The sequence below is a fragment of the Ammospiza caudacuta genome, chromosome 1 (assembly GCF_027887145.1).
Source record: "Ammospiza caudacuta isolate bAmmCau1 chromosome 1, bAmmCau1.pri, whole genome shotgun sequence".
In the NCBI taxonomy this organism is placed as follows: Eukaryota; Metazoa; Chordata; class Aves; order Passeriformes; family Passerellidae; genus Ammospiza; species Ammospiza caudacuta.
In genome coordinates this window covers 154,659,477-154,684,125 of record NC_080593.1, presented here as the reverse complement: position 1 = coordinate 154,684,125, position 24,649 = coordinate 154,659,477, and the positions used below count along the sequence as shown (strand labels likewise).

The 24,649-nt window shown below is 50.6% G+C and overlaps 3 protein-coding genes across 3 annotated transcripts; 2 read left to right on the top strand and 1 right to left on the bottom strand.

The window, feature by feature from the left end:
• Positions 1-45: 45 nt before the first annotated feature.
• On the top strand, positions 46-4,881 carry PYCR3 (pyrroline-5-carboxylate reductase 3). The gene is made up of 6 exons (XM_058811328.1): positions 46-127; positions 1,350-1,414; positions 1,673-1,852; positions 3,513-3,725; positions 3,816-3,908; positions 4,567-4,881. Exons 1-6 carry the CDS (start codon positions 46-48, stop codon positions 4,747-4,749), a joined length of 816 nt encoding a protein of 271 aa, XP_058667311.1. The 3' UTR covers positions 4,750-4,881.
• Positions 4,882-6,067: 1,186 nt separating this feature from the next.
• Positions 6,068-8,710, bottom strand: TIGD5 (tigger transposable element derived 5). The gene has a single exon (XM_058811313.1). The coding sequence runs from the start codon at positions 8,702-8,704 to the stop codon at positions 7,085-7,087; it is 1,620 nt and encodes a 539-aa protein (XP_058667296.1). The 5' UTR covers positions 8,705-8,710; the 3' UTR covers positions 6,068-7,084.
• A 5,200-nt stretch (positions 8,711-13,910) lies between these two features.
• EEF1D (eukaryotic translation elongation factor 1 delta) lies at positions 13,911-24,649 on the top strand. The gene is made up of 8 exons (XM_058809346.1): positions 13,911-15,052; positions 16,697-16,820; positions 18,500-18,571; positions 22,943-23,039; positions 23,124-23,227; positions 23,434-23,670; positions 24,241-24,435; positions 24,547-24,649. The coding sequence occupies exons 1-8, from the start codon at positions 13,911-13,913 to the stop codon at positions 24,583-24,585; spliced, it is 2,010 nt and encodes a 669-aa protein (XP_058665329.1). The 3' UTR covers positions 24,586-24,649.

Here is a 24,649-nt window from a genome sequence, read left to right as displayed (position 1 = left end):
AATCAGCGCGGGGGGTGTGGCTCTGGGGCGCGGCCTCACGCAGCGATGGAGGAGTCCGAGCTGTGGGTCGGGTTCGTGGGCGCCGGGCGCATGGCCGGGGGGCTCGTCCGGGGGCTGCTGCAGGCGGGTACGGCACGGGGGGCGGCCGGGACACACGGACAGGGGAGGGGACACGGCGACAGTCCCGGTCTGGCGCCTTCCCTGCGTGTCCTGTGACGCAGGGAAGTGTGAGGGGATATGGGGACATGGGGACAGCGCTGCTCCGGACGCTCCCTGCACTCCCTTCCCTGCTGTCCAGTGGAGGGACATGGGGACAGTCGCGTCCTGACCCGTTCCTAAAGTGTCAGCACGCCCCCAGGTCCCTGTGCTCCAGTGCAGGGATGTGGGGACAACCCTGTCCTGGCCCGTTCCTAAAGTGCCAGCCCGCCCCCGAGTCCCTGCGCTCTATTGGAGGGACACAGGGACAGCCCTGCCTTGGCCTATTCCCAAGGTCCCAGCCCTTCCCTAGGTCCCTGTGCTCTATTGGAGGGACACGGGGACAGCCGTGCCTTGGCCTATTCCCAAGGTCCCAGCCCTTCACCAGGTCCCTGTGCTCCATTGGAGGGACACGGGGACAACCCTGTCTTGGCTTATTCCAAACGTCCCAGCCCTTCCCCGGGTTCCTGTCCTACACTGGAAGTACATGGGGACAGCCCATTCCTGCCACTCTTCCCCTGGGGACTGTGCTCTTCCCTGGTGTCCCTGTCCCACAGATCAGTATGGGAACAGCCCTGTCCTATCCCAGTCCCCCAGGGCCCCTGTTCCCCAGATCATTTTGGGGACATTGGGGACAGCCCTGTCTATCCCTGTCCCCAGGGTCCCTGTCCCTCAGATCAGTGTGGGGACATGGGGACAGCCCTGTCCTATCCCAGTCCCCGTTCCCCAGATCAATGTGGGGACATTGGGACGCCCTGTCCTATCCCTGTCCCCCAGATCAGTGTGGGGACATTAGGACAGCCCTGTCCTGCCTCTCCCTGACATCCCTGTCCCACAGATTAGTGTGGGGACATGGGGACAGCCCTGTCCCACAATGAGAGCACAGCCCTGTCCCTGCTGCCCGTGTGTCCCAGGTTGTCCCTGTCCTATAGCACAGTGTGGGGACAGCCCTGCCCATTAGGGCCACCTCCGTTGTCACTGTACCCTGACACGACTGGTGCCAGCCCCCTTTGCTCCATGTCCCCCTTTTGGGATCCTCCTGGGATTGTAGGAATCACATCCCGGTGGGAATTGGGGTGTCTGGGCTGTGCTGGGGTGTCCCCCCAACCCTGGGGCCACCCTGGCCGCTCACCCCATGCCCTGTGTCCCCCCAGGGAAGGTTCCAGCCAGCAACGTCCTGGCCAGCGCTCCCTCGGACAGAAACCTGGGCGCTTGGCGGGTGAGTGGGGCCCAGGGGGTGGGAGATTTTGGGGTGTCCCTCACTGTGGGCTCAGAGCACCCTTTTCCCCCACACTCAGGAGGGGTTTGGCTCATCCTTCCCAGATCTGGGTGAGATCCAGGCAGAGCCTCGGTGGCTTTGTGACCAGAGCAGGTCCTCAGGCTGTGTGCACGACTCTGGACATGTCATTACCGTGGGGATGCTGGTTTTGGGATGCTGGTTTTGGCGGTGCTGATCCCTCTCCCTGTCCCTGGGCAGGAGCTGGGCTGCAGGACCACGCACTGCAACCTGGAAGTGATGTACAGGAGCACCCTGGTCTTCCTGGCCACCAAACCCCACATCCTGCCAGGTGTCCTGGAGGAGATCCGTCCTGCTGTGGGGCCCCAGCACATCGTGGTGTCTCTGGTGGCTGGTGTCACCATCCAGACACTGCAGCGGGTGAGACTCCTCCTTCTCCCTTTCCTTTTCTCCTTCTCTCCTGCTTCTCCTTTTCTCCTTCTCCTCCTCTCCTTTTGCTTCTGTTTTCCCTTCCTCTCCTCCTTTTTCTCTCCTTCTCCTCCTCCTCTCCTTTCTTTTTCCTCTTCCTCCTTCTCCTCTTCCTTCTCCTCTTCCTTTTCCTCCTCGTCCACCTCCTCCTTCTCTTCTTTTTCCTTGTCCTCATCCTGGTTCTCCTTCTCCTCCTCCTTCTCCTTCTTCCCCTTCTCCTCTCCTTTTGCTTCTTTTTTCCCTTCCTCTCCTCCTTCTTCTCTCCTTCTCCTCCTCCTCTCCTTTTTTCTTCTTCTTCCTCCTTCTCCTCCTCCTTTTCTCCTCATCCACCTCCTCATCCTTCTCTCCTCTTTATTCCTTGTCCTCATCCCGGTTCCCCTTCTCCTTCTCTTCTCCTTCTCCCCCTCCTCCTCTCCTTTTGCTTCTGTTTTCCTTTCTTCTCCTCCTTCTTCTCTCCTCCTCCTCTCTCCTCCTTTTTCCTTGTCCTTTCTTTTTCCTCTTCCGCCTTCTTTTCCTCCTCATCCATCTCCTCCTCCTTCTCTCCTCCTTTTTCCTTGTCCTCATCCTGGTTCTCCTTCTCCCCTTCTCCTTCTCCTTCTCCCCTCCTTTTGCGTGTTTCCCTTCTTCTCCTCCTTCTCTCCTCCTCCTCCTCCTCTCCTCTTCCTCTTCCTCCTCATCCACCTCCTCATCCTTCTCTCTTCCTTTTTCCTTGTCCTCATCCTGGTCCTCCTTCTCCTTCTCCTTCTCCTTCTCCTTCTCCTTCTCCTTCTCCTTCTCCTTCTCCTTCTCCTTCTCCTTCTCCTTCTCCTTCTCCTTCTCCTCCTCTCCTTTTTTTCCCTTGTTTTCCCTTCTCCTTCTCCTTCTTCTCTCCTTCTCCTCCTCTCCTTTCTTTTTCCTCTTCTTCCTTCTCCTTCTCCTTTTCCTCCTCATCCACCTCCTCCTCCTTCTCTCCTTTTCCCTTGCCCACCTCCTTCTCCCCTTCTTCTCTCCTTCTCCTTCTTCTCCCCTTCTCCTTCTCCATCTCCTCCTCCTATCTATCTTCCTTATTTTTCATCTCTCATTCTCTTCTTCCTCCTTTCCTCCTCCTCTCCTTTCTCCTCCATTTGCACCCAGGCCCACACAGGACACACCTCTGTGGCCTTGTCCCTTCCCAGCTGCCCTTCCAGCTCCTTCTCTCCTTCTCCTTCTCCTTCTCCTTCTCCTTCTCCTTCTCCTTCTCCTTCTCCTTCTCCTTTTCTCCTTCTCCTTTTCTCCTTCTCCTTTTCTCCTTCTCCTTTTCTCCTTCTCCTTTTCTCCTTCTCCTTTTCTCCTTCTCCTTCTCCCTCTCCTCTTTCTCCTTCTCCTCCTCCTCCTCCTTCCTCCTTTCCTTTCTCTCTGCCTTATTTTTCATCTCTCATTCTCTTCTTCCTCCTTTCCTCTTCCTCTCCTTTCTCCTCCATTTGCACCCAGGCCCACACAGGACACACCTCTGTGGCCTTGTCCCCTCCCAGCTGCCCTTCCCGTGCTCCTCGCTTCTCCGCCAGCCTGATGGGTGACACATCCTGGTGTCTCCGGACACCTTTGGGTACTCCCCATGGCTGGCACCCCTTCTCCCATCCCCGTCTTTTCCCAGCTCCTCCCTCCCGGGACCAAAGTGCTGCGGATCATGCCCAACCTGCCCTGCGTGGTGCAGGCAGGGGCCATGGTCTTTTCCCGGGGCAGCAACGCGGGTGACGAGGAAGCCGCGCTCCTCCAGAGCCTCCTGTCCTCCTGCGGCCTCTGCGAGGAGGTCCCCGAGTCCTACATCGACATCCACACCGGGCTCAGCGGCAGTGGCGTGGCCTACGTAAGCCAGAGGGACAGGGGATGCTGTCCTGGGATTTGGGGTGTCCTCTCCTTGCTCCAGGCTCACCCCTGGATGCTCCTCTCTTCCCAGGTTTACCTGTTTGCCGAGGCGCTGGCCGAGGGCGCGGTGAAGATGGGAATGCCGGGCGCCTTGGCCAGCAGGATCGCGGCGCAGACGCTGCTGGTGAGTCCTTGGAACACATCGGCATTTCCCCTTTCCCTCCTCCCCCTGGGCTCCATTCCTCCCTTGGGATGAGGGAGGAAGTGCTGGAAGCCGCTCTGCCTCAGTTTCCCCTCTTGGAAGTAAAAACCAGAAGGACAAAGGGCATGGCAGTGGGACAGTCCCTCACTGTGGGGGTGTTGGGATGGTGATGCCATCTGTAGCCATGATATTTTCTGAAAAATCCTTTCCTGAGGATTTTTCCTCCTGAGAAGCTGAGAGGCCTCAGGAACAAAATGTAAACATTGATTATCTGCCGCTGTGGAATGCAACAGGTGCATCTGTGATTGGTCTCATGTGGTTGTTTCTAATTAATGGCCAATCACAGTCAGCTGGCTTGGACTCTGTTTGAGACACAAACCTTTATTATTCATTCATTCTTTTTCTATTCTTAGCTAGCCTTCTGATGAAATTCTTTCTTCTATTCTTTCAATATAGTTATAATATAATATATATGATAAAATAATAATAAATCAGTCAAGCCTTCTGAAACATGGAGTCACATCCTCATCTCTTCCCTCATCCTCAGACCCCTGTGAACACCATCACAGCCATCCAACCGTGCAAAGGGGAATTTGACAAGTCCCTAATCTGACCTTTTTGGTGTCCTGGTGTCCCGTAGGGCGCAGCCAAGATGCTGCTGGAGACGGGGGAGCACCCGGCCAAGCTGCGGGGGGACGTCTGCACGCCCGGGGGCACCACGATCCACGCCCTGCACCAGCTGGAGAAGGGAGCGCTCCGGGCCACCGTCATGGATGCCGTGGAGGTGGCCACCAAACGGGCCTGTGACATGGCCAAGGACTAATGGACAAGCCCCTTCTGGGACAGGAGGGGTGATGGAGACCAAAGCGAGCTCCTCTGAGGAGCAGGGGGATCCTGAGATCTTCGGGAGAACGTGGGTGAGGGTGGGAGGTGTTGTGGGCACGTGTTACCTCTGCAGGGCTGGAACCAAATAAACGTGGCCAGAGCAATGGGGTGTGTGGCTTTTTGTGGTCCCTGTGGCCCTGGGAGGCCACCACGGGGTCACTTCCATGGGGAGGTGACATCCATGGTTTCCATGCTCACTGGTGACGGTGCTGGCACCAAGGATGAAGCTGATGTGGGATGTGCAGCACTGGGGAGAGACTTTTGGGAATGAAGTGTTCCCAATTTAACCCTTCTGGAGCTGGGAGAATGGCTGCACCCCTGTGGTCAGAGCCACATCCACGAGGATGCTGCCCACATTCCAGAACTATGGGCAAGAGCTCAACCAGCCAAAAAATCTGCACCATGATCCCTCCCTGGCACCAGGGAACGGGATGGAAACCCTGATCTGCTCCCATCTCCAGGAATTTCGAAGGGGTAAAAACTCAAACTTGCCCATCAGGAGAGGATCTGAGCCTTTTCCATGAACTAATTAAGCTCAGCTTGCCTCTGATGCAATTAGAGATGATTTGGCAACTGCTTTGAGGATGAAAATGTATTTTCTGGGCAAAACATCACTGGTGGAACATCTGCATGCTGAGCCCTGACTTTGGATAAGGGCCTGGAATGCCAGAACACAGGGAATGGCTTCCCCCCGCCAGAGGAGAGGGTTGGATGGGATATTGGGAAGGAATTCCTCCCTGGGAAGGTGGTGAGGGGCTGGGATGGAATTCCCAGAGAAGCTGTGGCCGCCCCATCCCTGGAAGTGTCCAAGGCCAGGCTGGACTGAGCTTGGACCAGCCTGGGACAGTGAAAGGTGTCCCTGACCACAGCAGAGGTTTGGAATTTGATGGCCTTGCAGGTCCCTTCCCACCCAAACCATTCCATAATTTTATATTCTCACCCCCCCAAACCAGTTCAAACACCTCCAGCCCAGCACCTTCTGCTGATCTTTGCAGCATTTTTGTCACACAACTGAAAGTTTTTTTCATTCACAAATTCCTGTTTGAAATGAGCCACGTCCCAAGCTCCAGAATCTTTTTGTGCAGTGATTTTGGTGTAAAAGATGATAAACAGAAATGTGATTTTACATGATTACACCCCATTGGCATTGAGAAGGCCACACTGAGAGGACACAACCCCATGAAGATCCCCCTGGTGCCACCCCAAATCCTTCTGGGATGGCTCCGCATGACAGTTCACAGACAACAACCTCCATGTGGGAATAAAAATCCATTTAATTTCCATAAACTCTGCAGCAAGGAGACAAAGAACCAACAAGTAAAGACCCCAACCTGCCTGCTGGCATGGGGCACAGCAGCACTGAGGAGGTAATTTCATTTCCCTCTTCCAGTAATTCAGCTAAACACCCTAAAATTTCATCCAAATCAGGTCAGGAGCTGCTAAATTCCCATCAGATGCCTCCAATATTCCAAGGCAGCGCCAGGAGCCCAACCTCAACTCACCCAGATGTGTCCTCCAGCCCCGGCCACCCCACAAACCCCATGAGGACACCTCAACCCCCATCCCTGGAGCCTTCAGCTCCACGAGGATGCTTGGATGATGGCACCTGGATCAGCAGGTCTCTGTGGTCCAGGTGTTCCCAGCTGTGATGGGAATGATGGAGGTGCCTCTTTTTTGTGGATGCCACCTAAGAGTCCCTTTCCCAATCCAGTGCCTGAAGGAAATTGCCTTAAACCAGGCCCAAACCATCCTGGTGTAACAGGATTCTGTTTTGGCAGTGGGAAGGGCGTCACCAGCCTCTTCCAAGGTGGAATGTTTCCCCTGCAGCACCTCAGGAGAGGCCCATGTCCAGCTGGCTGTGCACACCTCAACCCTGCTCTGGGATTTGGGGATTTTTCAGTTAACATCCCCCATGGACACTGAGCAGGTCCTTCCTTCACTCCTTCTCCCCATGGAATTGGGGGAACTGGGCAATTTTAGGGGGCATCCACCCCCCTTCTGGCAGTGCCACTGACCAAGGGCCACAAGGGACATAAAAAATAGCACCTCCTAAATATATTTAGGTAAGGAACAACCCTGGAATTCGAGCTGTTGCACAAAAATCCCCTGAATTGTGACCCACAGGCATCTGGGCTTCCTGATCTCCAGGGAATCCCGGTCACAGAGGAGCGGATGGCACCTCCACCACCATCCCCCTGGGACAACCGGGGTGTCCCCAGCTCTGTGGACAACCAGGGGTGGTTGGTAGCCAAAAACTGGCGGCTGTCCCTGCCCTAGGATTGGGGGCTGCGGCCGCGTCGCAGCCGCTGGGCCATGGAGATGAGGGAGCGGAGCTGCACCAGCCTCAGCGGCCCCACCTCCCGCGGGTCCTGTCCCTCCAGCCAGCGCAGCGCCGTCTCCAGACCCTGGATGGCTTCCCCAGCCGTGGGCAGCAAAGGATCTCCTCCTTCCCCACACCTTCTGCCACCAGCTGCTTCCTCCTCATCATCCTCCTCGGCGCCTTCCTCCTCGCCACCATCGTCCTCCTCCGCACCCGGAGCTACATCATCCAAGTGCAACCAGTCGGACACTTCCTCGGGAGCCAAGCATTTGAAAGCCAAGGCGGCCAGGTGGGTCAGGTCACTGAAGACCTTGCTGTCCCCTCCGCCTTCGTCCCCTCCGGGGGTGTCCCCGTGCTCTTCCTCGCCGGGCTGGGGCTCGAAGGCGGCGCGCAGCCCCAGCAGCCAGCACTTCTCGATGGATCCTGGCGGGATGAGATCCCAGGAGAGCCCAGCCAGGTACAACATGTCCTTGAGGAGGAAGGAGCGCACGAAATCCGCGGGGCTGCCGGGGCCGCCGCAGGACACGGCCAAGCGCAGCAATTCCCGCTTGTAGAGCTGCTTGAAGGCCGACACCACCCCTTGCTCCAACGGCGCCGGGATTCGGCCTCCTGCTCCGGCCAAACCGCTCCCTGAGGGACTCTTGGAGAGGAACAGAGCACGGATGGATCCATCCGGAGTCTGGAGCGGCGGAGAATCCTCAGTTCCCCCTCCAGAGCGGGACGGAGCGGAGCTGAGCAGCAGCACGGCCTTCTGCTGCAGGCAGCTCCGCCTCAGGTACCGCTTCACGCCCGGCACGAAGTCCTCAAAGAACCAAGCCCTCAGAAGCGCCGGCGCCAGCCGGGCCTCGGGGCTGTAGCGGTAGCAAGCCGGGAATTTCTCCTGGTTGTGATGCCGGAGGCTGGCGGGATCGCGGAGACCCCCGACCACCAAAGGCTTGAGTTTGTGGGAGCCGGTCAAGTTGGCGGCCAGCAGCACCGTGACGCGCTCACCGCGGGCCGGACGCCTCGCCGTGATTCCAGAACCGGGAAGAAGCTTCCAGAAGAGCCTGGTGATGTTGGCGTTGTAGATCTGCTCGTCCCCGTAGCCGCCGGCATCGGGCAGGACCTCGGCGCGGGTGGCCGGGGCGCGCTCGGGCTCGGCGGGGAGGCCGCCCTCGCCGTAGATGCGCTGGCTGGAGATGCCGTGGCGCTTCTGCCAGCGCCAGAACCAGCCGTGGCTCGCCTTGAAGGTGCACTCAGGCCCGTAGATCTGCCGGGCGAAGGCTTCCGCTTGTGCTTGGATGAGGGGTCCGGAGAGCGGAACGCCGTGCTGGCGCAGGGCGAGGAACCAGGCGTAGACGGCGCGGTCGATCTCCTCCTCGTTTGCCAAGCGCATCTTCTTGCGCTGGGTGCCCACCTCGCCGCCGAGCTGCTCCAGGAACCAGCGGAGCTTCGCCTCGTCCTTCAGCCACCCCCGGAGAGTGCCCCCCGGCACCCCGAAAGCGCGGCACACCGACGCCTGGCGCTCGCCTTTCTTCACCCTCTCGATGGCTTGCAGCTTGTCCTTGATGGAGTAGGCGCGGCGAAGCGACATCTTCACCGACACCCCCCCGGGTGATGCGCTACTGCCTCCACCTCCTCCTCCTCCTCCTGCCCGCCGCCCTCCCGCCATTCCCCCGCCCTCCTCCGGCTCCCCCCCGGGCATGCAGCGACGCCCGCATCCATGGGAATGGGGGGCGCGTTATAACCGGGGAGGAATGCGGGGATGGGATGGGGGGGGCGCGGCGGCGCCTTTGTCTCCGCTCCGGTCCCCCGCATGCGCGCACCCCACCACAGCCACTAAGTTGCGTCGCTACCCCTCCCCCTTTTCCTCGGCAAGTTGGATTCTTCCTCCTCTTTCCACCAGCGCCTGTGGGTTGTACCACTTTGCCAAAAGAGGGGAGAGTGCCACTCCGCTGCCTCCTCCCCTCACGTCCTTTCCCCCTTGAGTGTTCCACTTGGCTTTCACGGGAGGGAGAAGAAGTGCGCGGAGGGAGACAACGCACCGCACGCACAGCGCGGGGACTCCTCCGCCCCGTAACGCCCCCCATAAAATATAGGGGATCATTCTAGGGGAGGCAGGGATGTAGCGTGGGAAGCAGTGAGGTGGCGCATCCCCGTTTTCGCAGAGTGGTACAACCCATGGGCGCTAGCGGAGGTACGAGGACGAATCCAACATGGCAAGGAAAAGGGGGGGCGGCGCGTCCTAATAGGTACAGAGGGGTGGTTCGCGCATCTCGCTTCCTCCCCACCGTGATGTTCCACATGTCTCTTTTATCGTGGGGGGGACAAGCCCGGCTCTGTGCGTGTCACACGTTGTCTCCCGCAGCGCACCCCCTTCGCCACCCTCCCGCTCGCCACGTGTGGTACGCGCCTCCCCCATAACCCTCCGCGCGGCGCACGCCGCCCCTCTCTATCCCGGCGGCGGCCAAAGGGAGCGGAGGGCCCTGAAGGGGTCAAAGCTGTTGGTGAGTCCTGGTTTCCAGCCCCTTCCAGCCCCTAGGAAGCCTTATACCCCCTGTTAGGGTCCTTTATCCCCCTCCCTGAGCATCGGTAGGGGGAGTTTCGGGGGTCTTCGGAGCGTCCTTTATCCCTCTAGGGCGTGAGGTGGGGGGGCCCCTCATGATATGTGGGGGGAAGGGGCGTAGGGGGTCCTTTAGGGTGTGTAAGGTTCTTTTATCATCTTAGAATCCCCAAGAAGGACGTTGTGGTCGCCCTGTTTGTTCTCTTTAGGGCACTTTTCCTGCGGAAAGAGGGATTTGGGGGTCTCCTCATAGGGAATGGGTCTCCTTCCCTCACAGTGGTGGGAAGGGGGGAATTTTGGGGATCCTTCCTTGGATGTGGGGGTCTCACGCCCTGTAAAAGCCTCAGAAAGAGGAGTTTGGGGGGATTCTCCCATTATCTTTGGGGTCCATTCCATTCCCCCAGAGTCCTGAGGGAGAGGATTTGGGGTGTTCTTGGTTTTTGGGATAACTTTTCCATGTCTAGAATCCTGTGGAATACTGGGGTGATCCCCCTTTCCCCACGTTCGGTCCCTTTTCCCTTAGCAGGTCTGAAAAGGGGATCATGGGAGCCCTCAGAGTCCTGAAGGAAAGGATTTGGGGATGCTCTTGTTTCCTGGGATTACTTTCCCCACTTAAAATCCCAGGGAATGTTGTGGTGTCACTCCCAATGTTTTAGGTCCCTCTTCCCTTAAAAGTTCTGGGAAGGGGCATGTGGAAACCCCCTCTGCATTCCCTGTGGGGTCTCTCCTGCCCTCACACCCCAAAGAAAGAGGATGTGGGAGATCCTGTGCTAGGTACAGGGAAGGAGAGGATTTTAGGATTCTCCATGTTTTTGTGGTCCTTTTCCTTTCCCAGGATTTAGGAATTTGCTGTTACAGGTAAGGGGTGGGTGGGCTCATACTGGGGCTCTCCCTAAACCTTTGTGGTTTTTCCATAGATTTTGGGGACCTATTTCCTGTTTTTTTGGGGGAATATTCCTGATGTATTAAAGCCTCACCTCTTCAAGTCTGGATTGGGGGTGGTGGGGAAATGGATCAATGTTATTCCCGCCCTGGTAAGGAAGGGAATTTAGGGATCCCACACTTCTCCAGGTGCCTCAGGGATCTGCTCCTCCTCCCCCAATTCCTGGGAATTTTTTTTGTCCAGTCACTCGCTGCAAAGGGAAACCAGAGCTGCTGCCGTGTCCTGGCACGGAGCAGCCAATCCATCCCATATCCCAACGCCCTTGGCTGCCTTTCCAAACTTACCCCAGAGCTGGGAAACCTGGAAAATCAACTCCAGGTGCACCCGGGCTCTGCCTCTCTCACCTGTCCCTCATTCCTAGTGCTGCCGTTCCCGGATTTCCGTCACCTTGGCGGGGTTTGTCCTCCCCCTGTTCTTTTATGATCCCGATGCTCAGGAGGGAGGGATCCATTTCCAGGCTATTTTGGGAGCGGGCAGAGGCTGCTGCTGTTGTGCTCCGTGGGGTTTTTGAGGGATTACATCCCTGGCTAAACTTGCTGAGGCTGCCGCATCGGCGTTCCCAGAAATCCCCCATGGATTTGTTCTGTCGCATCCAGGTCAGCGATGGTTTGGGATTGATTGGGATCCTGATCATCACAATCCTCAGGGGTGACAAATTCCCTTTCCTGAGCTGTTTTCCTGGAATTATTTTCCAGGTTTCTCCCATTTCTCCCTGACCTTCAGGCAGGATTTTTCCTCACCTGAGCTGTTCATTCCCAACTCTTTATTTTTTTTCCCCATTTCTCCAGAAGGTGACACTTTCCAAGTCTTTCCCTTCTCCTGATTTCCCATATCCATGATTGTCTCATTAGGAATTTTCAGCTTGGAGCAATAAGTTGTGGGGTTTGGGTGATCAGGAGTGGGAATGGTGGTGTTTTCCTGGAATGTGGAGCTTTGTCTCATAGCAAAGATAATGATAAGGATCTGACTTAGGGAAGAGCCAATTTTGGGGAATGAAGTCAACAGGAATTTTAGGAACAGCCAAATTCCAGCTGAATTGGAAAAACCAGCAGAAGATCGAGTTTTAAATGAATAAAATATTAGATACAAGTGTTAATATTTTGGTTTATTTTGATTTCCCTGTTGTTGAACTCATCCTGAATTTCTGGGCTGTGACTTTTCCCAGTGGAGAACATTCCCAATGCCACAGCGTGGTTTATAATCCTAAAAACTTTGTGTTTGTGGAGGTAAAAATGCCAGTTTTGAGTGGAAAATGTTAAAAGTTGATGGTTTGTGTCATTAAAATTCCTTTTCCCCAGGTTCTTCCAGGAAAACTGATGGACACAGAAGAAAAAATAACTTTCTTTTCCCAATTTTTCCTTGTTTAGAAGCTTTATTTCCTTGGAAATTTGGGGTTTTTCAGGACTGACCATAAGGTTTGGCTGCTCATGGAAGCAAAAAGTTCCTGCAGGAATGTTTGGAATCACTCAAAAATTGGGATCCTGAATTCCATCAACACATGCCAGGACAGGGATGGCAGGTTGGGAATTCTGAGGCTGCTGGGATGGGAAAATCCTTTTGGATAACATCACAATAATGTTCCTTTCATTGTATTAAAATGAAAATAAACTCATTTTCTATGGTGTTGGTTCACAAACTTCATGGAGTTCTGAAAAGTTAATGAGCTCTAATTAATTAGCCTATTAATTGTTAATTTTTTTTTTTTGGCTGAGGAGCTGCTGCATCCATAGAAATTGGAATTTTTCTCTAAATTTATCCTGTGTTTGTTTCTTTTTTTAATGCTGTCATAGGAGCAAAAAAAGTAAGTACCTTCTAATTGTTGTGTGTTTTTTTGGGAATTCTGGAAAATCTGAGAATGTCAGGGCCAGTGGGATATTTATTAGAAAAATTCCTGCAGTTTTCTTGGAAATAATTAATTTTGAAGAGTTTTTTAAAATTAATTTTAGCTCTGTCAGTGGGAAGAAATCTCCTGGGAGTTCCTCATTATGGAATTCCTATTCCAAAATTCACCTCATCCATGAGGGCTGCAATTCCAGAGCTTGGAGCTGCTTAAAAACTGGAGCAAAATCACTTAAAAAAATAATTAATAATGGGGAAAAATTAATTTCTGAATTTATTTTTAAAAATTTAAAATTTAGTTTTAAAAGAAATAAATTGTATAATTTTTTTATGGAAAATCCTATGAACTTTTTATTATTTATCTCATTATTTACTGTAAGAAATTTATTTCTCTGTAAAGGTTCTAACAAGAATTTATTGCTCCATAAAAGAAAGAAAAATGTAAAATAGATTCAAAATACTCTTTAATTTTGAATTTTTTTATTAAGAATTGAAATATCAATTTTTAAGCGCATTTAGCTGTATCAAAGTTTCCCAACTCCAGGAGAAAAAAAAGAAAAATCTCCTTTTGCCATTTCTAATAGTTTGTCTAATTGGAATCTAATTAATATTTTAAACTATCAATTTAAATGTTTAAAGGCAAAACTTTAGTTTAGTAATATATAAATTTAAATGGAAATATTCAAGACCTGAAAAAAATATTTATGTGGAAATTTCAAATTAAAATTTAAATGAAAGGCAATAAATTTTAAATTTAATTTAAATTACAGTTGAAAATTAGATTGAAATTTGAAGTTAAGCCTTGGACTTGAGGCTTCCAAAATCTTCCTGGAATTATTGGAATTACAAACTTTTGAGGATATTTCACCTGTCTGGGAATTTTATTTGGCAATCTGACACAGGCCAATTTTTATTAATTAATTATTGAATTAATCACAAGTTTCCCAGCTCCTGGACAAGTTTAATTTGCCAGTAGCTTGGATTATATCCCAAAATTCAATCCCCACTTTTCAGCAGCTGCCTTTTAGCATGAAAACCCAATCAGGAGTGAACAACCACCTCCAAAAACTCAAAAATTGGAGCCAGTTTTCCCAAAATTCTGCCTAATTGGGAATAAACAACAAATAATTAATGACTAATCCACTAACTTGGAATAATATCTTGTAATTCCCAAGGATTTGAACAAAATCCTGTGGGTTTTTTTCCTGCCTTAAATTTCAAATAATGAGGGGAATTCTTGGCAGGAATATTTTAGGAGGAAGATGGTTTTGGCCGCATTGAATTCCTCGGAATTCAAACTTATCCCAAAGGGGAGAAATAAATGGAATATTTGCAATTTTTTTTCCCGGGAATATTAATGGATAAAAAACATCTCCTGCATGCCCTTGCTTTGCTGTGCTGCCACTACATTTGTTGTGCTTATCTCTCCATGCTGCCCCGTTGATTTTCGGGAAGATGAGGACGCGGAAAAATCCCTGCTCCGCGGACAAGGTTTGGCTGGAAAAACACCGGAGCGACGGAGCCGAGCGGGAGGCGCCGGAGCCCGAGGCCGTCAACGGGATCTGCCACGAGGATTCCATCGAGGGCGAGCTCAAGGGGGACCCGAAAAAACCCAGGAATGGCAAAAAGCAGCGGAAGCGGAAGCGCTCGCCGAAGCCCAAAGCGCAGGATTCCAGGCTGGAGGCGATCCTGGCGGGAATGTCGGCGGAGCACGTGTGGTTCGACAAGCCCTTGTATGACCGCGCTGAGAATGCGTACAGGATAAAACTGGCGGGTTCCCAGAGCTGGGAATCACCTGAGACTGCAAAAGTGGCTCAGGAATCTCCTGCTGTAACCAGATCGAAATCCAGCCAAGATATTCCCAAGGTGAGGATGCTCCCGGCGTGCTCCCACGGAAACCTGGCTGCCTGTCACCACGTTGTCCAAGGGGTTTGGATCAACAAGCTTGACTTCGACAAGGCCGAGAGGGCGTTCATGGAGAAATCCCGGTTTTTCCTTCCTCCCAACGCCCTGGCCATCCCATCCGTGTGGGCGAATTCCAGGCTGGGAACGCCGGACGAGGGCTACGGCACGGCCTTGCCCACCCCTGCCACTCCAGGATTGGCTCCCGGCATTCCCAACTCTCCCGTGGCCTCCATTCCCAGTTTGCCCAGCTCCGACCAGCAGACGGTCAACGGGAAGCCGCAGATTTCCAACTGGGAAGTTCTGGCATCCGAGGTGTGGCTGGAGAAGCCTCTGTACGATGACGCTGAGAAGAATTTTTATGAGAAGATGTTGGATGGGCATCCCTTGGATAAAACCCAACAGCAGCAAGGTGGCTGCCCGGAAGCATCCAAGAATCACAACCCTGGGAAACAAATGGGAATCGCCTCCACCAATCCTGAGCTCCCTGATATTCCCAAGGAAAATCCCACCTGCTTTTTCCTGCACAAGGACAGCGAATCCGTGTGGCTGAATAAGGTGACCTACGACAGGGCTGAATCCAGATATTTTGCCCTGGAAGCGGCCAGAGCAGCAGAGAAAACAGGGATCCAGGAATCTGCTGCAGGAAATCCCTCCCATCCAGCTGCTCCGAGCATTCCCGCTGTGGAAACGAAGTAGGAGAAGTTTCTTTGGGGGTAACACCCATGGAAAAAAAAAACAAACCCAAAAATCAGCCGGGTCGGGATTGAGCCAGAAGGAATTTGCATGTGGAGAAGACTGGGTGGACTTGGAGAGGATCCTGGTGGGCAGGGAGCAGGGGGGAAAATCCTTCAAGGAATTCCCCTTCTCCTGAGGAATTCTGGTGGATAAAGGCTGTGTTTGTGTGGAGCTAGATGTTGAAAGGCAGGGCTGGGGAGTGAGCTCATTATCCCCCTTTTTGCATGGATTCAGCGCCATCCTCCTTTCCATCCTCTCATTCCATGTGAAAATCAACATCATAACCAGGACCCAGCTTGAAGAAGGTTTGGAAGTGACCGGAACACAATTTAGGGAATCAGTCTGGAGCGTGTGCTGTGGTTTTCTTTTTTAAGGGAATTTATATTTGGAATTTTTGGAATGCCCTTGGATCTTCTCCAAAGGCAGAGCTAAGGTAGAGATGGATATTCCTGGAAAAAAACTCTTGGAGCATCCGTCCTTATTTCTGACACTTCTGATCCATGAATTGTGTTGGGATTTGTTGGGAAGCTTTTAGGATCTTTGTGTCAAGGGATTTAGGGGTCAAATACCTTTCACCTGGTCCTGTTTGGGATCATTTCCTCTTTAGTTGGTCATAACTGGATATTTGGGAAAATCCACGTGTCTCTGTAAAAAAGTGGGATAAATTTGTCTGTATTCGGGATTTTCTGTGAGTGATCCTGGTTGGAATTCCAGCAGATCCTGGAGATTTGGGTCTGGAGAGTGGTTTTGCTGCAGCTCCTGTGTGTGGTGGCCTCTGGTCTCTTCCAAGTGCATAGATGAGATAAGGAGGGATTTGATTTTGGAAAAATTATCTCTGGCTTCCCTGGAAGTGTTTTATGGAAAACTATGGGATTTAGGATGATAAGGAGAATTTTCTTGTGCTGTGGTTTTCTTGTGCTGCTCTCCACCTTCTCAAACTCCTGCTGGCTCTGTCCCTGTCCCTTGCTGGAATTCAGGGCACTTCCTCTTTTCCTCTTTTTTGAGGGCTCTGTTTCCCTGCAAATTAAGAATTGAACCCACCTTTGCTCCGTAAAAATTCCCTGTTTCCCAGCAGGATTTGGAGGTTTTTGCTATTTTCCCATGTAGTGCCAGATCTGTCCCCTCCAAGTGTTGCTGATTTTTAATAAAAATTTCCCAGTGAACTTGTGGATTCCCCACCCCTTGAAATATCCAGGGAAAAGTTGGATGAGGCTTGGAACAACCTGGGATGGTGGAAGGTGTCCCATGGCAGGGGGGTGGAACTAAATGATCTTTATGGTCTTTTCCAACCCAAACCATTCCATTATTTTAATTCCATTTCTGTTCTCCTACCCAAGACATTTTCCTTAGCACAAACTAGAAAATCCTGGCTTCTTGGAATTTTTTTTTTTTTGTGGAATAAAGTCAGGATCAGCTGATTCATCCCATCCCCACTCCACACCAGGTCAGGCAGGTGGGTGATTAATCTGTCCTGCTTTTTTAAGAGGATCCCGGGTACTTAAATCCGCAGCCAAGCCGAGCTGCAGGCACAGAACCCGCTCCTGACGAGCTGTTAACCTCCAATCCCGGCAGGAATTCACTTTTTGTGGATATTTTCCCAGGAAAATGGCTGTGGATTACTTCCTGCACGACAAGATCTGGTTCGAGAAGTTCAAGTACGACGACGCCGAGCGAAGGTTCTACGAGCAGATGAACGGCCCCGTGGGTGGCTCCTCCCGCCAGCAGGTAATTCCCAACCCCAGGAATTCCAGAGTAAGTCAAAGGACGTGATCCGCCTGGATTTTTGTGGGATTTCCGTTCTTTTTTTTTTTTTTCTGTTTTTTCCCTCAAGTCTTCCCGTAGCTCTCTGAGCTGTTTAAGACCCATTTGGGTTTTTTTTTTCTTCCCACTGTTTTCTGTGGAATTTGAAGGATTTGATCCCAAGGGAGATCAGGTGCCCTTCTAGAGGTGAACCAGTCCCAGCTTCCAGCAGTTGTCCTAAATTTTTCCAGGCTGCTGGGACCTGTGGGGGCACAATTTCAACTGGAAATCCCCAAATCCCCAATTTTACTGGCAAAGAGCATCCCTGCCCCTCTTCATCCAGGGAAAATGCTGCTTTGCTTCCATTTTGGAGCAGTCCTTTGGGATATTCCAAGGGAATACAAACCTAAGGTTTGAACAGAGGCACCACATCTGCAAAGATTTTTTTTGGGGTGGGGTTTTTTTTATCCTTGTCTTTGTGTTCCTGGAAATACTCCAGGTGTTCCAGTGGAAGATTCTGTTTGTGGTACCGGTGAGTTGGGGAGGGCATGGTGGAGGGGGGGAGAAGCATGATCCTGCTGAGCTGAAATATTTCCAGCTTCAATATTATCCCAAAATTATTCCTGTTCCAGGGTTCAGAGCTTTCCTAACCTCTTCCTGCTCCTAACTGTGCCTGTGCCTTTGGAATGCTGAGTGTTCAGTGCCTCTTTCCAAGTGTTCACAGGGAGGCTTTTTGCTGAAATTTTAACTTTTAGGCACATTCCAGCTATTCCTGCTGTGCTTTCTGGCTTAGGTGCTGGCACAGCACCTGGGAGACTGGGAATGAAAAGATTTGGGAGCTCTGGATGAGTGCTGGAAGTGGGTTTTGGAGTGAAAACCTCTTGGAACAGTTAAACTATTTCAAGGCACATCAGGAGTTTCTAGGGAAGGAGTTTGGCCTGGGAGAGGTGGTTTGAAGGATGTTTGGAGGAATTTATCAGCCATTTCCCCCATGGAAAATATTCTTAAAACCTCCTTGGAAGTAGCAGGAAGTGGAGCCCACCTGGATGTGTCCAGGCTGTTTCTCCTTTATTTTCTGTTTAACTCAGGATTTGGGGGTTTGTGGAAATTTCACATCTCTGGTCTTGCTCGTGGGGGGGTTGCAGTCTGGGAAAGGCAAGGAGTGAATGGATGATGGAATTTCCAGGGAGGGAATCTTGAAATCCAGGCTAAGGCATGGCAGTAGGAGCACAGGGAAAAAATTCCAGGTGTTCTGTGTCCCACCCCTCTGGATAGAGCAGAGTCAGGGTTGTCACTTCCTGAACTCAGGTAATAACATGGAAAAATCCTGCCAGAGGCTGGGTTTTTAAGGAGTTCTGGAGTCACTCCAGCCTTCTGGCAGCATCCCAAACTTTTCAGGGTAATTATAGGGAATTTAAAAGCTCTTTGACTGGATGATCCTTCTGAACACGTGACCAGGGATTGCCCGATTTAGCCCCAATCCTTACAGCAAAAATCACTGAATCACGGAAAGCACAATTCCCAATTTTCCCAATTCCCTCGCTCCTCCTTCCTTTCATTGTTGTTTTTTTTTTAACTTCCCTGATGAATTTTTTTTTTCCCTATGTTTTAATAATATATTTTTTTAAAAAAGAAACTCTTGGTTCTTTCTGCGCTGTTTGCAGGAGAACGGAGCCAGCACGATCCTCCGCGACATTGCCAGAGCCAGGGAGAATATCCAGAAATCGCTGGCCGGAGTGAGTACCCAAGCTCTCACCAGCTGGCTGCCTGCATCCCATTTTTTTGTGGTTTTTTTTTTCTTCTTTTTATGGAATTCTAATCCCATAGATCATTTGGCTTCTTGGTTTGGAAGCTGGAGGAGAAGACCAAGGTGTGCAGCGCCGTGTGCCACCAGCTCTGCCCCATCCCCACGCGCTGCTCACCTGCAGCGCTGCCAAAACTGGATTTGGGTTAAGAGAATTCCCTGAATTGGGCTTTTCCTTCCCTTTTTAAAGTTTCTTTTAGGGTTTTTTTCCTGGTGGGATGTTCCCATGGGTCTTAACTAACAGGTTCCAACTTGCTGAGCGCGTGGCTCTTTTTTGGGATACACTGGGCTGCCACCTTCTCTTCCCTGTTTTGCTTCCAGTTTAGGGGATGTGCAAAAAAAAAAAAACCCAAAAAAGTTGTGTTTTCCATCTGCTGCATCCAGGGAATTCAGCTTGGCTACAAGCTCCAAGGCTGGAGCATCCTGGAGGAGCTCAGGAATGCACTTTGTGGAGTTGTTTTTGTGCTGAGTGCAGACAAGACCATTAAAAAAAAAAAATCTTCATTTTTGTAAAAGAAAGTTAAAATACTAACGAGTGGTTTTATGGGAAAGGAAAATCCATGGAATACAGCCCAGGTGTCTTGATTTCCTGCCTCTGTATTGGGACTCCCAAAGTAATCCATCCATTATTTGGCCTCATAATTCCCAAGCACCCTCAGTTTCTATCTTTGATCAATCCAATATCAGGGAATAACAAGGAATTCCCCTGTCCCAAAGGGAATATTCCATATTCCTCCTTACACCAGCAGAAAGGAGCCAGATATTTGGGATGAATATAAGGAATCACTATTTCAGTCAACAGCTTAATGAAAAATTTTCCTGAACTGGCTCATTTTATTAAAAAAAAAATATGGCTAAAGGAGGCCCCCATCCCAAACAGGGTAAAAAGTTCCTTTGGGAGAAGCTTCTGGAATTGGGCAAGGGGCAGGGAATCCAAACCCAAATCACCTGGAAGTGCTGCTCATCTTCACCTTCCAGAGTGTTTTACCAAAAATAAGGAATTTCTTTCCTGACTCCTGTTAAAGAGCTTTTTTGGGAGGGAATCCCAGAAGTTTGGATCATCCAGGTGCTGTAACAGGGAATTGGTAAAGCAACAGCCCAAAGCCAGGATAGGAATTTTGGGATATAAATGGTTTGGAGATGTTTTTGGGGATTAGAGTAAGATGTCAAAAATTGCTGGATATTTTTTGTTCCTGGGAAAGGGGTTGGATCTTCCACATGGCTGAAAAATATTTGGAATATCCCTCAAGGATCATCTTTAATGTTGGGTAACCAGGCTGGACTTTAGGGCATTCCTAAACTTCTTTATTGCATTCCCAGTCCCCCAAATTTACACTGTGAGAAAAGTGGGAAGAGCAAAAATCCCAGGATTTTTGTCTTTCCTTCCTCCATGATTATTGTCAGGGGTTTTAGGATGTGGCAAGGGAAGAACTGGCTGTGAAAAACTGGGAAAATGGGAGTTTTGTGCCTTTTTGCTGGGAATTTCAGGCTGAGATTGTGTCATAAAACATAGGAATGAGCACTTGGAATATGATGGGAGTCTGGAGTTCCTTGATTATGAGGAAAAGCAGGAAGTAGAACAGGAAATTCCACCTGAACATGAGAAAAAATTTTATTGTTTTTGATATTTAAAACTTACTTTAGGGATTCAAACTTCAGGGAATAACAGATGTTTGTATCCCAAGTTGTTAGACTAGAGTCCTCTTTTGTGCCCTTAATAATTCCCAGGGATTTTATTTGTTTGGATAATTAGGTTTATGCACAATTACAACTTTCCCAAGCACTTCTGTGTCCAGAATATTTGAGATAGGCTGCAGCTTTAAGGTGGGTTCAGCACAAAAATTATGGCTTAAAAATAAAGGATTTGAGGACTTTGTGCAGGATTGCAGAGGACGGGAGAAAAGTGATGCTGTGGAACTCTCCACCTTGGGAATTTTGAATTCTTATCCCTGATAAAATTCATGGATGCTTGTGTGGAGCTGGAAGTTGGAAGAGGGAATGGGTTTTATAGTAGAGGTATGGTGTCCACATTCCCAAAGCTTGGAGCATCCTCTCCTCAGGGAATATCTCACAGTCTCATAAAGGCAAATTTTCCATAATTTTTGAGGATTTGGGACATGATTGTGCCTCTTGCATTGCCTTATGTGTTCCAATTAAGATCTTGTGGTTGCTTCAACTTGGGACAGGTATCCCTTGCTCTTCCCATGCTTTTCCCTCAAGGATCATCATTAATGTTGGATAACCAGGCTGGACTTCAGGGCATTCCTAAACTTCTTCCTTGTATTCCTGACCCCCAAATTTACACTGTGAGAAAAGTGGGAAGAGCAAAAATCCTAGGATTTTTGTCTTTTTTTTTTTTTTTTTTTTTTTTTTTTGAGGAATTATTACTGCTAGGAAAGAGAAATTTCCTCTCCCCCATGCTGGCACTGCTGGGACACTTCCAAATCTGGGATCAGTTTTGAGTCCTTCTGACAAGAAGGACATTGAGGGGCTGGAGTTTCCAGGGAAGGGAATGGATTGGGAAGGGTCTGGAGCATCAGGAGCAGCTGTGGGAGCTGGGAGAGCTCAGCCTGGAAAAAACATGAAGTTCAGGGGGGACCTTCTCACTTCCACAAATCCCTGACAGGATTCCCAAGTGGGAATCAGGATCTGCTCCCAGGGAATGACAGGATGAGAGGAAACCACCAGAGGGAAAATTTAGCTGGAATATCAGGAAAATTCCTCATGGAAAGGGCTGTCCAGCCCTGGCACAGAGGTGGAGTCCCCATTCCTGGAGGGATTTGACATCCCTGTGGATGTGGCACTTGGGAATGTGCTCAGTGGTGGCCTTGGGGGAACTGCTGGACTCGATGGGCTCAGAGGGATTTTCCCACCTCTGTAATTCCATGATTTCCATCCTTGGAGCACCAGGGCTGGCATGGTGTGATGAGCCCACAGCGCTGCACGAGCTCCCTGCACACACCAGGATGTTCGTGGAGAAGATCCCAGAATTCCTGGGGGAATGTTTGTGTGCAAGGCTGTTCCCCACCGCTCCCTAACTTCCCCTTGCATGCGGCTCTTCCCCGCTCTTGAGTTCCCTCTGGAATTGCGAAACCTTTTCCCATCTTGCCAAACTTTTTCCCACCCTGCAGCAGAAGACCCCTGCTCGGAGCAAGGAGGCTCCTTGTGCCCGTCCCAAGAAACAGTCGGGACGCTCCCCTGTAAGTGAGCCGCGCATGGATGGAGCCTGTGGAAAAACGGGAGAGGATCTGGTGGGATGAGGAGATGGAGCAAGTTCTCCTTCCTCAGGGTGTGTCCTGTGGCACTGGGACAAACCTGGATAATGGGATCTGATCCCAGCTCAGTGTCCTGGGATCTGCACTCGCCTTCCTGAGCCTGAATCCACAGCTGAGGCGTCAGAGATGGAATTTTTTCCTGTCCTTTGATATTCCTCAGCCTCATCCCTGGAAGTATCCCAGGCAAAATTGGACAGGGCTTGGAACAGCTTGGGATAGGGGAACATTGTCTGGATGATCCTTAAAATCCCAACCTAAACCATTCCATGATTCAGACCTTTCCTCCTTGTGCCTTGTATTCTTCATCTTATCCCTGCTTTTCCCTCTTTCCATTTATGTGACTGCTGAGATTCCACACTGGAATAAAAGAGAATAAATTATTCTCTCTTCACTTAGAAATGACAATTCAAGGGCAAATCCTGTTATTTTCTTTCCCTTTGTTGCCTGAAACTGATGGATGAGGAACCTCCTTAGCATTAAAAAAAAGAAAAAAAGCTTTTTTTTCTTTTTTTTTTTTTGCTGTCAAAAAATCCATTTAAACCAGAGTTGGAATAATTATTCCCTCAGGATGTGTTAAAGCAAATTGAAATTGTCAGGAATTAAAGGCTGGGCTGGGGAAGGTGGGAGTGTAGAACTCCTGGGATCTTTGCAGCTTTCCCAGTGTTACCTTAGGCAGGTCATTCCTGTCCCTCAGTGGGTTGGGAGAGGAGACCAAGATTTTTAAGGGGCTTGGTGTGAAATTTTATATAAATTTTATATGGTTTTAGTGGCATTTTGGGATCTGAGAGTGGGAAGAGTGATTTTATCCTTTGCTCCTTGGTGCCAGCTGAAATTCCTCAGGATTTAGTCCATGCTTCATTTTATAGAGCTGCTCCATTAGTTTCTATCCTAATTTAGAGAAAATATCCTTGGTTTTAGTTCAGCTCCTGAACTTCCTCTCTCCCTGAAGACACAACCCTGCTTTGCTGCATGGGTTTTTCGGGAGGAGGGGAAACAACTCCATTTCATCCTGGTTTTCCTCATTGCAGAGTGCAAGCACAACCTCCCCTGGAGCTGCTGGTGACCAAAATGAGCTCCTGTCCCGAATTTCCCACCTGGAAGTGGAAAACCAGAACCTCCGCAGTGGTGAGTGGGAGAATTCCTTCTCCTGGCTGGAGACCTGGGAATTTAAGGTCATTTTTCCTATTTTTCCCTCTTTTTTTCCCCCAGTTGTTGCAGACCTCCAGATGTCCATTTTCAAGCTGGAAAGCCGCCTGAACGCTCTGGAGAAATCCTCAACTTCCCACCAGCCCTCGTCTGTTCCTCCAACCCAGGTGAGCCTTGGAAAAACGCTGGGATTCTTCCCTAGGGATTATAACCAAAGATCCATGTGGACAAACATCCTGTTTTGATAAATCCATATAAATCCCACAGCGTGTCCTGAGCAGTGGAGATTCCCATTCCTGAGCTTTTTTTGGCAACTCCAGGTTAATCTTTTCCCTCTTTTTCCCCTTTAAAAAAAACCTCGGATCCGGTGAAGAAAGTGGAACCGTTCAGCGTTCCCTCCAAAAAAGTGGAGCTCCCGGCCAAAAAATCTGAGCCAGCTGCTCCTGAGGAGGATGAGGATGATGACATTGACCTTTTTGGGAGCGACGATGAGGAGGAAGACCAGGAAGCTGCCAAGGTGCGGGAGGAGCGGCTCCGGCAGTACGCGGAGAAGAAGGCCAAGAAGCCAGGACTCATCGCCAAGTCTTCCATCCTGCTGGATGTGAAGCCAGTGAGTGGATTTGGGAATTTGGGAGCTCTGGGAGTGAGGCTGGGAATCCTCTCTCATCCAAGAGGATGGTGGTGGCACCTGTGGAATTCCAAACAAGGGCTTGGAGCGAGGTGGGATTTTCTTGCCGTGGAAGGCTGGGATGGGTTTGGATGGATGGGACCTTAAATCCCTTCTCATTCCATAGGCAGGGATACTTTCCACTATTCCAGGTTGCCTTGGACACTTCCAGGGATGGGGCAGCCAAAGCTTCTATGGGAATTCCATTCCAGGGCCTCACCACCCTCCCAAGGAGGAATTTCTTTCCAATATCCCATCTAATCTTGCCCTATTCCAGTTTAAAACCATTCCCACTTCTCCTGTCACTCCATCCTTGTCCAAAGTCCCTGTCCAGCTTTCTTGGATCTCCTGGAGGCACTGGAAGGGGCTCTGAGGTCTTTTGGAGCCTTCTCCAGCCAAGAAAGGGCACTTTGGATCAGTTGTGACATTCCCAGAGATGTCACCTGCATACCCCTTGGAGCTGCGGACGCTCTCCAGGAAAACCCTAAAACCTCCCAATTCCCACTTTTCCAGTGGGACGACGAGACCGACATGGCCAAGATGGAGGAGTGCGTCCGCTCCATCCACATGGACGGGCTGGTGTGGGGAGCCTCCAAACTGGTCCCAGTGGGATACGGCATCAAGAAACTCCAAATCCAGTGTGTGGTGGAGGACGAGAAGGTCGGGACAGACATCCTGGAGGAGGAGATCACCAAGTTTGAGGACTACGTAAGTCTTGGAATGGGATGTGGGAAGGGCCTGGAAGCCATGGGAGGGGGGTGAACTCAGGTGTGTTTTCCTGGGAACACCTGGATGACTCCAGCTTTTGTCCCCTTCCAGGTGCAGAGCGTGGATATTGCTGCTTTTAACAAGATTTAGAAGGGAAAACTGTATCCCCCCTCATCCGAACCTGGAATTAATAAAGATGAACATTGGGAGTGCA

Bases quoted from the DNA above. Each gene is read 5' to 3' on its own strand.
- PYCR3 (XM_058811328.1), top strand. From the start codon at position 46: ATGGAGGAGTCCGAGCTGTGGGTCGGGTTCGTGGGCGCCGGGCGCATG. The intron at 1,853-3,512 runs GTGAGACTCCTC...GTCTTTTCCCAG, and splicing joins CCATCCAGACACTGCAGCGG to CTCCTCCCTCCCGGGACCAA. The intron at 3,909-4,566 runs GTGAGTCCTTGG...GGTGTCCCGTAG, and splicing joins TCGCGGCGCAGACGCTGCTG to GGCGCAGCCAAGATGCTGCT.
- TIGD5 (XM_058811313.1), bottom strand. From the start codon at position 8,704: ATGTCGCTTCGCCGCGCCTACTCCATCAAGGACAAGCTGCAAGCCATC.
- EEF1D (XM_058809346.1), top strand. From the start codon at position 13,911: ATGAGGACGCGGAAAAATCCCTGCTCCGCGGACAAGGTTTGGCTGGAA. The intron at 23,228-23,433 runs GTGAGCCTTGGA...GATCCGGTGAAG, and splicing joins CGTCTGTTCCTCCAACCCAG to AAAGTGGAACCGTTCAGCGT. The intron at 24,436-24,546 runs GTAAGTCTTGGA...GTCCCCTTCCAG, and splicing joins TCACCAAGTTTGAGGACTAC to GTGCAGAGCGTGGATATTGC.